Here is a 12,034-nt window from a genome sequence, read left to right as displayed (position 1 = left end):
GTTCTCAAAACGCATGCTGGTTATACCTGTGTGCTGCAATAGCCACACGACCAATAAAATACCTTTTAAAAATATGTTGAATGGTCACAGATGAAAGTCTGTTTACTGTCTTCAGAAGCCTGCATGATGAATCTTCAGCTGGTCTTACGCATTTTGAAAGCATTAAATTTACTTTGTGACTTTCAAGAGTAGCCTGTCCACCCATCCTTGCTGCATTGACTGGGTAGAACTAAACCTCAGGCCTTGAGGATCTGCTCTTTGGAGAACAGCCTGTGTCAGGCCCCCAGACGGAAGGGGTTTCACAAGCCCCGTTTAGCTCTGTAGGGGGTTTCTAAGCGCTGGGGCTGCAGGGAGGAAGGCCAATTTCCAGGTTAAGCCAGGGGTCCATCCCTTAAGGATAATGGTCATGCTCCTCTGTGGCATTCCAGCACTTTCTGCCTCCTGCCTCTCCCTGTGGAGCATTCCCCATGGTCACTTCACTCCCCTTTTTCCCTCCATTTAAGTGTGTATTACTTTGGTTGGATGAAAATCCAGCATAAGCTTACTAGCAAAATTTTGTCTGGGAGGAATTTTCCTAACATTTATCTAGAAATTGAATTAGGATGCAAAACCAGTTGAACAAACATACCCAAAATTCATTATGAAATGCACTTTAAAGGCAGTTTTATTAAATTATATGTTATTGCATGCAAAGTGACCAATTAAGAGAGGAATAAATGCAGATATCTAAAAAAGGGCCCTTCTATTATGCTGCTGAAAGAAAAAAAAAATGTGCTGTGGTGTGTCGTTAAAAAAAATAGCTGAAGCAATTACCATGAGATAAGATGCCGTAAGAGTATTTTTAGAATAATGGACTCTAATTAAGCCATTGCTCATTGAAATAAATCCGAGGACATCATTAGCACATCTTATTCTATTAATTGCAGCAGCTCCGGGTGCCGTGCAAGTGGGCTGTTATCTTGTGACATTGCAAAGAGGAAAAAAAAAAAAGGAGGGGGGAGGAAGAAAGAAAGGATAAAAGAAGAGGGTATTTTTACCCGGGGCTGTTCGCTGGATGTCGCCGCGGGGTTGGCGGTGGCACCGGCGGCGCCGGGGCAGGGGTGCCTGGGGCCCCGCTCCGCTGCTGCGGGCGGCGCGCTCCGCTCCGGGCTTTCGCGGCGCCCCGCGGCCGAGGGGGGCGCAGGGCTCCCCGGGCGGGCGGCTGCAAAGCGCGGAGCTGGATCGCGGCGGAGCTGGGGGGCAGCGGGGGGTCGCGGGGCTGGGGGCGCTCCCAAGGGAGCGCCGGCGCGAGGGCCGCGCTCTGCGCGCCCGCCCGCTGTCCCGCGCTGCGCAAACGAGTGAAACCCACCCCCAAAGCGCACACAGTAAAATACCACGGTAAAGCCGAACTCGGGCAGCAGCCCGGGACCCCCTTTCCCCCGCCGCGGCCGGGCCGGCCCCGGGGCGGGGGGCGCCGGGGAGCGCCGCGCCGCCCTGGCCGTGCGCCCGCCTCGCTCGCTGTGCCCGTGCGGGGCCCTAATAAAGCTATTTTGAAAGTGACCCCTCGGCCAGAGCGCGGGGAGGGAGCAGCGAGCCGGGCGCAGCTGTCCGGAATCATGACTGAAGATGACGGATTCCGTGGTGGCGGAGGGTCACGTCAAGTTGAGAGATGGAAAAAAGGTGCCCGCTCGCGGCGCCGGCCCGCTGCGGACCGGCGCGGGGGTCCCTCGGCGGCGGGGCTGCCGCGGGAGCCCGCCCGGCCCCGGCTAACGCTCCCCTTTTGCCTCTCGTTGCAGTGGAAGAGTAGGTGGCTGGTGCTGCGCAAGCCGTCCCCGGTGGCAGGTAAGAGCGGCGGCCGGAGCGGCCCTCTCGCCGCTGCCCCCTCTCGCCGCCTCCCCCCGGCCGGAGGGAGACGCAGTTTGGGGCCCTGGAGAAGAGTTTGCCCCGGCCGAGTTTACACAAATGCCCCTCGAGCTGAGGTGTCGCGGGAGGAGAGCGACCCTGGCTCTCGACGGAGCTCTCCTCCGGCCATCGCTGCTCTTTACCCCTTTTCTTTAAAAAAACCAAAAAAGGGAGAGGGAGGAGGACGGGCTCGGGCAGCAACAGGCCAGGCAGCCAAAAATAGAGGCTCCTGCAGGAGCCCCGGAGTGGAACCGGCGCGGGGAGCGCGCGGGCGCCGCAGGGCCTCATGTTTCCTGCGCCCGCGGCGCTCTGGCCGTTAACGGCTCCTGCGCCGCCCCCGCGGCGGTAACGGCCGCCCCCCAACATGGCGGGGCGGCTTCCCCCGGCGCCCCCAGCATGGCGGGGTGCCGCGGGCACGGCGAAGCCCGGCGGCGGCGGCGGCTTGAGCACGCCGTGTCCCGCGGGCCCTTCCCAGCGCTGCGGCTGCAGGGGCTTCCCCGCGGCCGCCGAGCCCCGGCCCGCCCGGCCGCCCGCACCGCCGCCGCCAGCGGCTGTAAATCCCGGCCTCGGGGGTGAAGGATTTAGTAGCTGCGAGCTGCTCAAGTTGGGCGTTCTGACCGGAGGTGAAGTAAAACAGTCCCAAAGCTGTGGTCCAAGGCATAATTACTCGTCCTTGCTCCCCCTTTAAAATGTCAGTTCAGAGCTCTTTATTTATTTATTTCTATTGTTTTTTTTTCAGGATGGCTTCAAAAATTGGTGATTGGTGATTATTTTGACATAAAACATGTCAGTTTAAAAATAAAAATTAAAAAGGAAACAGCAGGTTTCAAGAAGCCCATCTATTTCTAAAGGGGAAAAATATTTGTCCTGTACAGTATGTGTTTCCAGGGCTAACTGTGGATCTGCGTTGCTCCACAATGAATTATGGAATTGTTTCTAGGCTGTTGCTGGAATGCTCAGTATATATTATATATTTTAATAGTTGAAGCTCAGATCCCACTCCTTGTTACTTGGTTTGTTATAGTTAACTTGCTAGCATTTCAAATACTTCTTTTAATCCACATCTAGACTGAATTTCCTGAAGTTCCCTTCCAGAGCGAGCATCTGTTGGTCCTAGTGTTGCTATTTAGCCATGTGAGTGTGGGCCTGGATTTCTAGTATGAGGAAACAAAGTTTACAGGGAGGAAGATGGGGGAACTTAATTTGAAAATCTACTGAGAGTATAGCATATTCCTCAGAAATACTATCTTTATTATAGCCATTTGAATTAGCCCATGCTAGCTGACCTCCTCTCAGTGTTTTGCTAGTTTGCTCTATAAACCTTAGTTTTTCTTTCTTCGGATGCACAGCTGTGTTATGGGATTCTTAAATATCATAGTTGCAGCTGTTTCTGCTAACAGGTGCAAGAAAACAATTGGGAATGCAGGCAGAATTTTGCTGTAGTTAACAGGCGGTTCAATCCTTCAGTCATTTTTCCACCTCTTTGGAGATGTGCCAGCCCTTTTCCCAGCAGAGGCACCTTGCCAAGACTTGGAGCCCCCCATAACATGCATTATTCATTCACTAGGGGGGCTTTCTCCTTTGCAGTGTTTAAATCAGCTTAAGCTATGGATGTTAAAACTTAATTTTTTTTTTTACTATTAATTTCAGTTTAAAAGGTAACCTGAAAGGAAGATGCAGTTGTTAGCAAATGCAAAAGGTGGAGGAGTGCTTTTTTCCCCTTCCCCTTTGGATTTGCTCATGAAATGTATGTTTCCCATGTCATCCTGACATTTGGATTACTTTTTTTCTGCTGCATAGTTACTGGACAATAAACATCTCAAGGAAGGGGTTAAAAGCAAGTGGTGACACAAGCAAATACTTAAAAAAAAAAAAAAAAAAAAAAAAAAAAAAAAAAAAAGCAAGCGCAGCACATAATGATTATTTAGCAATAGCTACTGTGTAACATTTAACTAGGAAACCTGAGCTGACACTAACAGTCTCTCTGGCAGTGTAGTCTGCTCACCATTTAGTAGTTGAGTAATCTGTGAACTACTGTAAGAATTTCATTTGTGGTTCAATATGTTCTAATGGAAATACAGATGACAATAGTCCCTCAGCTTTAGCATTTGTAATGTGAACGGCTATCATAGTGTAACTCCTAATGTTCAGAGTTAATGAGTCAGTTCTCTTCCAGACACAGGTTATCCGCAAATCACTCATTTTTTGAAAAGGAGAATAACTGAGAAGAGTTTTTACTTACCTTCTCATTTCTGAGCCTGCAGATTACAGCTGAAAAGTGCCCTCAATATTTATTCCCTGCACATGATGACTGCACTTAGTGGGGAAGAAAACAGATTCCTTAATATTGGCTTGATCAGACTGACCCTCCAATTGTGAAAAGCATTTTTATTTTGAATCAGAATACTGAGGATGGTGTTGTGTTCTGTTCTGCCTCATCCTCTCTGACAGTTTTGCTTCTTTTAGACTGTTTGCTCATGCTGGTGTACAAGGATAAATCTGAACGAGCGAAAGGGCATAAGGAGAGGAGCAGCATGACCTTAGAAGACATCTGTGGCTTGGATCCTGGGCTCTCTTATGAGGGCTTGAGTCATACGCTTGCAATCATCTGTCTCTCTCAAGTTGTGATGCTTGGATTTGAGAACAAGGAAACAATGTATGCGTGGGATGTACGAATCCGCTACAGTTTGGGAGAAGGTAACCTTTGCCTTGTCATAGTCCTTTTTTTTTTTTTTTTTTCTTGTGAAGAAAGCAAAGAAAAGCAGAGCTAAAATGCAAATAACAAAGTAGAGTTAAGGAAAAGATTGTCACTCATTTGATGATGAAGAGTCTGTTCTTTCCTTTGCATCTCAAAGCAGGTATCTCTTAAGATAATTTTGAGCATTACTGCTCAGTACTGATGGCTAACTGTGGGAACTTTCAACTTAACTTTTGATTTGGGTAGTGAAAGCTTTTAGTGGTCCAAGTGCCTACAATTTACTTGTGTTTTTGATGACGGGATTTAGAAGGAGCCTGATTTAAGAAAAGTGGTCTAAAATGATCTAAATAGAATTTGGCTGGTCTGATGCCAGTTTTATGAACATCCTACTAACCTAGAAGATATTCTCTCTGGTTAAAGACACTAGCAGTGACATATTTTCAGGATGGAACATCTTATAATAGAGAGTTATTGGACACAGTTTTCTCACATAGCTTCACTCATGCATTTTTTCCCCTTCTCTGATCAGCAGCTCTAAAATATGCAGTTGTGAATAAAGAGTGGTAAACAGTTAATCTAGAGTAACTGTTCTTTAGGTTTATTTGGTGCTGACTAGGGGAAGAGGATGGATGTGTGAGATGCACATTCTGTCTTCAGCCATCACTTGCTACAACATATGGCAAGGGATCTATAACAATACAATTGTTCCATGGCAGTGTGAACATAGGTGAGAAGGGTGGCCTTTGAATTTTGCACAAATGTGCTATAGCTACTGAGCTCATATCTAGGTAGCAGTATCAGAATAGAGACATATGGATGTACAGTTTGGATCTGTCGAATACAAACTGTCATGCAAGCAGAATGGCTAGAGTGGGTCCCTGACCAGTACAGGTACATATATCTGGCTTATATGGTGCACTTAGAAAGAAGACAATATAGCTACATTTTCAATTAGTTTGTTAAATTCAGGGTCTCTGTACAGTATAAATTTATACTAAAAGAGCTGGAGCAGAATGTGCAGTTGATAGAATAGGTCTTTTTTTGTGATCTTGCACTGGTGCAGTCTAGGCATAGAGTATTTGCTTTAAATGTGCATGCAAGGGTGATGGAGGTTGTTAGTGATGGTGAAGCAGAGGAAGGAGAGTTATTAAATAAAGCTTTGGGTGAGGTAATGATAGAGTTTGGCCTATTGGATGAAGGTGTAGTTCCAGATGCAGCATTGGAGTAGAGACAGAGGGTGAGAGTTTGTGTGGAGGTGAAGGCTCACACAGTTATGTTCTTTGCCCTGGGACTAAGGTGGATGAGTGCTGAAAATAGGCTCTGGAGAGATGACCACAGAGTTTGAGAAGTGAAACTAAAAAGGCCTTGGGAAAGAGGATCTAGACAGGAAAGGGAAAAAGTTTCTCCTGAATGTTGACTGTGAATGTCTGACCAGGCAGGGGAGATGGAGAAGACAATGCTGTATGTGCCAGTGAATTGGAGGTTATAAGCCTGGAATGCTACTGTGGAATGAAGTTGATGCTGTGCTTGAGCAGGGGTCACAGAAGTGAGCGAGGTACAAGTCAGGTGTGAGAGAGTGCTTGAGCCCACAGCTGATACTGAGAAAGTTGGGGGACAGTGCAGTGAATAGCTCTGAAGAGTAAAAGGTTAGCTAGAGCAAATGAGGAGCTTCTTAGTACTTTTTCCTCATGCATCCTTTCAGCTAGGAGGCTATTTGTAAGTTGGTGTTTGGTTTTATTTATTTTCTTTCTCTGCTTTGGGGTTGATCAAATTTGGGCCTTCTGTTTCACTGTGGTGCCTAGAATCTGAGCTGCAGTTCTTTGCTTTTGGCAGATGCTGTAGGTTGTAGCAAGCTGTGTCAGTGTGTCCCATTCCTCATTTATGTGAGGCAGAAAAAATCCCAGTGCTTCTGTTCCTATAACTTTATTACTAGCAAAGTAACTCTGAAGTTAACTGTGTAGATGTGCCATTTATTTGGGTGGTTTTGACACCTTTTTCATAGTTTATAGGTAGACAGCTTGTGTTGCATAGTTGATACCCAGAAGAGGTCATTAGGTGACTCTTGACTGCTCTCTAGCAGTACTAGGGGCAAAACTGTAAGTAGAGCTGTGGTTAGGTCTATCTCGGGCTCCTTAAACATTTCTCTTGAATGACTTTGTGGCTAATTCTGCTGGAGCCGCAGGGAACTTACCAAATGCACGTCATAGATGAGAAGTTAACTAACTGCTACTTGGTAACTAAGAATAGAGATAGTATTTAAATGAGAAGCCTACTTGAGATTCATGATGCTTGAAGGAACAAGAGAGAGGCAGAGGGGCTGTAAGAAATGATGTTACTTGAAGGTTACCCTTTAGATTTTGTAGATAAGAAGCTGTTTGTAAGATCTTTAATGGATAATCAGAAAACTAGATGCACTTGATTAATGCCCCACTGAAAACCTTTGACTGGAAATGTATCAGTCCAGACGCTTTCCCAGGTCAACATGGACTTTTTGTCTAACCATAAAGCAAAACCTTAGAGGAGGAGTAATAGAGGTCAGGATAGTATTTTTTGAAGTTTAGGGGCCTGCTCACTTAAATTGTTCTCTTGAAATGCTTGGAAGATTGAGCCTTTGAAGTGTTTCATGCAGCAGCCCTGGAGGAGGACCTGGGAGGCCAGCCTAGAACAGCCCATGTTCTAGGTAAGAATACTTGCAATATAGGAGATAGGAGAGTTAGGATATGAAGCTGAATCTTGTAAACTCGAATGAGAAAGATGTTTTTTACTCTCGCTCTTCTGAAGTTTGGATTGTGAAATATGAAGAGTTAATAAACATTCTTAAATGTCAGTTACCTATGAATCATTTAATTTCCCAGTCATTTTAAATGTCTGGGCATCTATAGTCACCAGCTCCCCAAAGATTCACAAAGGTAGGAAAACATAATTTTCCCCAGTTTTACTGCTGGAGAAGACAATGTGTGGAAAGGAGTGAAGCAATTGATTAAAGGTTGCAAATGAGTCAGTGACAGAGCACTGGTTAGAGCTTGCCTGTTTCTTTCAGCTTTGCCTTTTGGGCTCCTTGGACACTGTTAAAGGTTCATGGATGTAAGAAGAAAGACATAAGCTGTTGGAAGGAAGAAACAGAATCACTTGTAGTGATGGAAGGGTAGGAGAAGGATATGACTTAAGCGTGGGCTGGATAACTGGCTATTTTGAAATAGGTGTAGCCTGGAAGGCTTCGGATAAGTAGCATCTCATCAGTTTAGCATTACGATGGGATGAATTTGTTTTTAAATACTGAATTGGCCTAACAGAAAGTAATAAGCTTATAGTTATTGACAGACTTGTCTGGGCTTCACCTAAAATCTTGATGTCAGAGCCTAGTAGTGCAGACACAGACCATGGTTGAAAAAAATGATTTATGCTACAGAAGTCACTGTACATTACTTCTGTTTTCTATAGTAACTTTTTTTTTTCCTTCCTTGTTTAATAGTTCATAGGTTTCAAGTTTTCGTAGCACCTGGCACTAAACTAGAGAGTGGGCCTGCTACGCTGCATTTCTGCAACGACATTTTCGTCCTTGTAAAAGACCTTCCTCCCAGTGTCATGGGGCAGTGGAAGCTCTCGGATCTGCGTCGATACGGAGCTGTCCCAAATGGATTCATCTTTGAAGGGGGTACCAGGTGTGGCTTCTGTAAGTACAATTGGAAACTATCTCCTAAAAGTTATTTTAAACCTTTTGTAGAAATGTAAGTACTAGTTTTGTCAATATTGAGCTGTGAGAAACAACTGTGTAGCTTTCAGTCTTTGTATAAGCAGCCTTGAGATATCGGCGAGTGGCTCTCCAGCAGCTGTTGAGTCAACTGCTGCTACGGGACACCAAACAAGAAAAAGATGATGAAATGTTAGGGACTGGTTTGTAGGATAGAATAGTTGATGGTGTGATTGGTTTGATTGGTTTTGCTACTTACCTAATGTTTTTTGAATTATGCCCACTAAAGTTTTGGTCTCAGAAGCAGAGTTTAGAGTCATTCCAGGCTGATGATCTGTGATTGCAAATGGATATTATTTCTCCAATTCTCCATTTTTTCACAGTGAAGTGTGAAAACACTTGACTTTCCCACCCCCCCCCCCCCCGCTTCTCTTGCCAAACTAAAAAGTTGTTGCAAATCCAAAGATGATCATTTCCCCCTTCTTCCTAAATTTTGCCAGAAGTCCTGAGGAATAAATTATCTTGACTGATTTCCTGTAGTGAGATCTCTTACTTATTTTGCCTATTGAAAAGAACAGAGGTGAGTTATAAAGATGGCAAGCATTGACTGTACTCTGTTTTACCCTAAAAGTTCCCAATTTAGGATGCTTATGTATTATGTGAAATTTTCTGGTTCAAATTCTTCTGCGACTAGTTTGGAGATTGTGGCTGAAGTGTTGTCTGCTGCCACTGAAGAAATGAATTATAGATGTAGCCTGGGAGGAGACAAAGCTATTTTCTTTTAAGGTTATTCTGCTTCACTGAAATGTTAAACTGTGTAGGAACTGGAACCCCCAGTGTTTTGTTTCCTGGTGTTGTATTTAGACCTTGAGCTAACTAAATGGTTATAAAGTTTAAGGGGAAGTCAGCAGCATCAATCCTCTCAGTTGGCCCTGGTTAAATTTCTGTAGATCCATGAACACTTGTAAGATGGATTTGAGCAATTTATTTTCTATGCAGCATAAAGCAGTCTTTCATTTCTGCCTCTGTGGGCAAACACCCCTTTAAATGCAAACTAGAATTCTGTAAGTGTATTGCTGTGCAAATGTAATTTGGATCCAAAATATTCCCTAGAAAATGTACATTTTGAATAAAAACCTCCACAAAGTCCTCCATTCCCTGTAAGCATTCTTGAGTTGAATGTGTGTGTTTTGGGAGGAAAAAAAAAAAAAGGCTGCTGCTGTTGCTGGACTTTGTATAGTGCATCATTTTCTGAGCTAATGAAATCTTAAGTTATTTAAATATTTAGAATTTGTATTAAAAAAAAATGTAGAGAACTGAAGTAGAAGTGCTAGCAGCCTTAAGTAAGTTTGGCAATGTTTAGGTAGATTGATAACTGTTTTAATCTGTGTAAACATGCAATTCATCAAATGAGAGAGTATAAAATTTAACTATTTGTGCGATTAGTTGTACTGAGGCTATTTAGGGACAACTAATGTGTTGGGTAAAAAGTACAAGAGCCTTGTGATATTTTGGCATCAAGTTTCTCCTATTACTCTTCAAAAAGTTGTTTCCAGAGAAGAGTTTATCTTCTTACCATTAAGGGCTTTAAATAATGACTTGCATTTGGAGTACATAGCTTATTGCAAATGATGCCTGTGGATCACAATCATTTATTTTATGCAGACTTTCATTAGAGTGTGGAAGGAGACAATGTATTCTGAGCGATATCCAAAAACGAAAATGACTAGCAGAAAATAATGATAGCTGTTAGGATTTTTCCCCTGAAAAGGGAACAATTTGGTCTCTTTTGTGCTTTTTCCAAAGGGACTGCTCAGCACTGGCTAACAAAGCGTTTGCAACGCTGACTGCATTTCTTATGCGTGTTACCCTTTCTGAGAGGGATGCTATGATAGGATATACAGAGAAGAGATTTAGGACGACTTAGTGTGCATGTTTTTATGTTAAGGAGATGAATGGTTATGATTCCATTTTCAGCTTTCCTTCTTGAAAGGATAAAAGTAAGGAGTAGTTGTAGATCAAAATGAAATTCACTGACTTGTTTATCTTCTCCTTCGTGTAGAAAGATCTTTCCTCAGTGGCTGCTTCAACCAAGGCGTTTGGAAAATGCAGGGTTCACCACTGGAGATCAGTACTTGGCAGGCCCATTTGTGGTGATTATCGTATAACTAACTAGGAATTTTTTCCTGTGGTGTTTACTGTTGTAGTTAAACCACCTTGATGTGTAACATGGCTGCAGATACCTAGAGTAAGACTGGCTTACCAGGCCTGGTACTGCTGGGAAGGTTGGATAAGTAAAGAAGTCTCTAGTATTTAGTGCATTTTTTTTTCCTCCACCAGAAACATTCCTCAAGGAAGTAGACACTACTGATATTTAATTTATAACCACTGTAGCTTTTAGCTCTGTGAATCAGCAGAGAAGAGGGTCTGTAGGAGATAAGAGGCAGCAAACTTAGAGCAAATGTCCTCCCTGCTGGATTCTGGTCTTCCTCAAGGTGCCTCCTGGTAGTTTCCTAGGAAGAACTTCCTACAGAGCCTTGCTTTGAGCCGTGCACAGTATGTTCCTTAGCTGTATGGCTTACCCAAACCTCTTGTTTCCTTGTTCTGTACTTGCTGTCTGAAAATTGTCTGTATCCAGAAATCTGAGTATCACTGAGGTCACTTCAAATCTGACTTTTGAGTATTCATCACCAAGGCACTTAGACATGAAAGTAGAGAGCAAAGGTAGATTTCTGTAAGATCTAGCTAGCATACTTAGTCCTGAGTTCAAGCAAACCTGCCATCTATTCCTTTCCTCATCTTTTCCTGTCCTTTGATTTTAAGATGAAATGGATCTATGTTGCTGACTGTGTACTGTTTATTTGTGATTGGCAAATGTCACACTACAGTTCTATGAATTGCTTGTGCTCTTATTAATGATGGATATTTTCTCAAATAAAATCAAATTGGTAATATGGATTGTTTTTATTTGATATCAAAAATGTTCAATGGCCTGTGTGTATGGATTACCTCAGCTTGTGCAGTTTGAGTACTGTGTTTAAGGAATAACATTTTCAGTTCTCTTGTTTTTATTGTGTTTGGGTAGTGAATGCTAGCATATATTGTGACATTATTAATATATTAGGAGCTCTCATTTACTGTTAATTGATCTGAAAGAATTGTTTTTTAGTACACAGAATATTGCCAACTCACACTGTTGAATGGATTTTGAAAGCTAGAAAGAAAGTAAATCAACAAAAATATTGATCTAAAACAACTTTTTTTTCCTGTTAGCTTTTGCATAGTCGTGTAGTAATACAAAAAAATGGTAGTTTGTTTTCAAAGGTTAGTGTTGCTTCAGTAGAGAAAATTTGCTATAGCAGTTCCTTTGTGTTATAACAATATTGATCAGTACTATTTGTTATGCAGCTTTGTAGAATATTACTTACTAAGCTTCTATTGTACAGTAAGCAGCTAATTGTTTTAGAATGAGATCAGAATGGAACTTGCGGTTTGGATGTTGCAATCTGAAAATCACTGAATTGGTGAGGTTGGAAGGGAGACTGTCAAATCCAACTCCGCTGCTCAGGCAGTGTCAACTTCAACAGCTTGCCCAGGGCTTGAATATTTCCAGGAATAGGGACACCACAGGCTTTCTCTGCAACCTGTTCCAGGTTTAATGAAATTTCTTGTATTTCAATTTGTGTCTGCTGCCTCGTGTCCTGTTACTGGACTAAAAAGAATCCATCTCCTTTGCCTGCTCTTGTCAGGTATTCATATACATT

At 43.3% G+C, this 12,034-nt stretch overlaps 1 protein-coding gene across 1 annotated transcript in view; it reads left to right on the top strand.

Annotated features, from left to right (window-relative positions):
* Positions 1-1,511: 1,511 nt before the first annotated feature.
* Positions 1,512-12,034, top strand: part of DOK7 (docking protein 7) — a 59,723-nt gene continuing 49,200 nt past the window's right edge. The window contains exons 1-4 of the mRNA XM_088539997.1: positions 1,512-1,659; positions 1,776-1,821; positions 4,348-4,578; positions 8,052-8,252. Coding sequence (XP_088396123.1) covers positions 1,606-1,659; positions 1,776-1,821; positions 4,348-4,578; positions 8,052-8,252 — 532 coding nt within the window. The 5' untranslated portion in view covers positions 1,512-1,605. The remainder of the gene's footprint in view (positions 1,660-1,775; positions 1,822-4,347; positions 4,579-8,051; positions 8,253-12,034) is intronic.

This window comes from Tinamus guttatus, unplaced genomic scaffold, assembly GCF_059628265.1.
Source record: "Tinamus guttatus ecotype Peru unplaced genomic scaffold, ASM5962826v1 Tinamus_guttatus_pri_ptg000052l, whole genome shotgun sequence".
NCBI lineage: Eukaryota > Metazoa > Chordata > Aves > Tinamiformes > Tinamidae > Tinamus > Tinamus guttatus.
The sequence above is the reverse complement of the archived record's forward strand: the minus strand, read 5'-3'. Positions and strand labels throughout refer to the sequence as shown.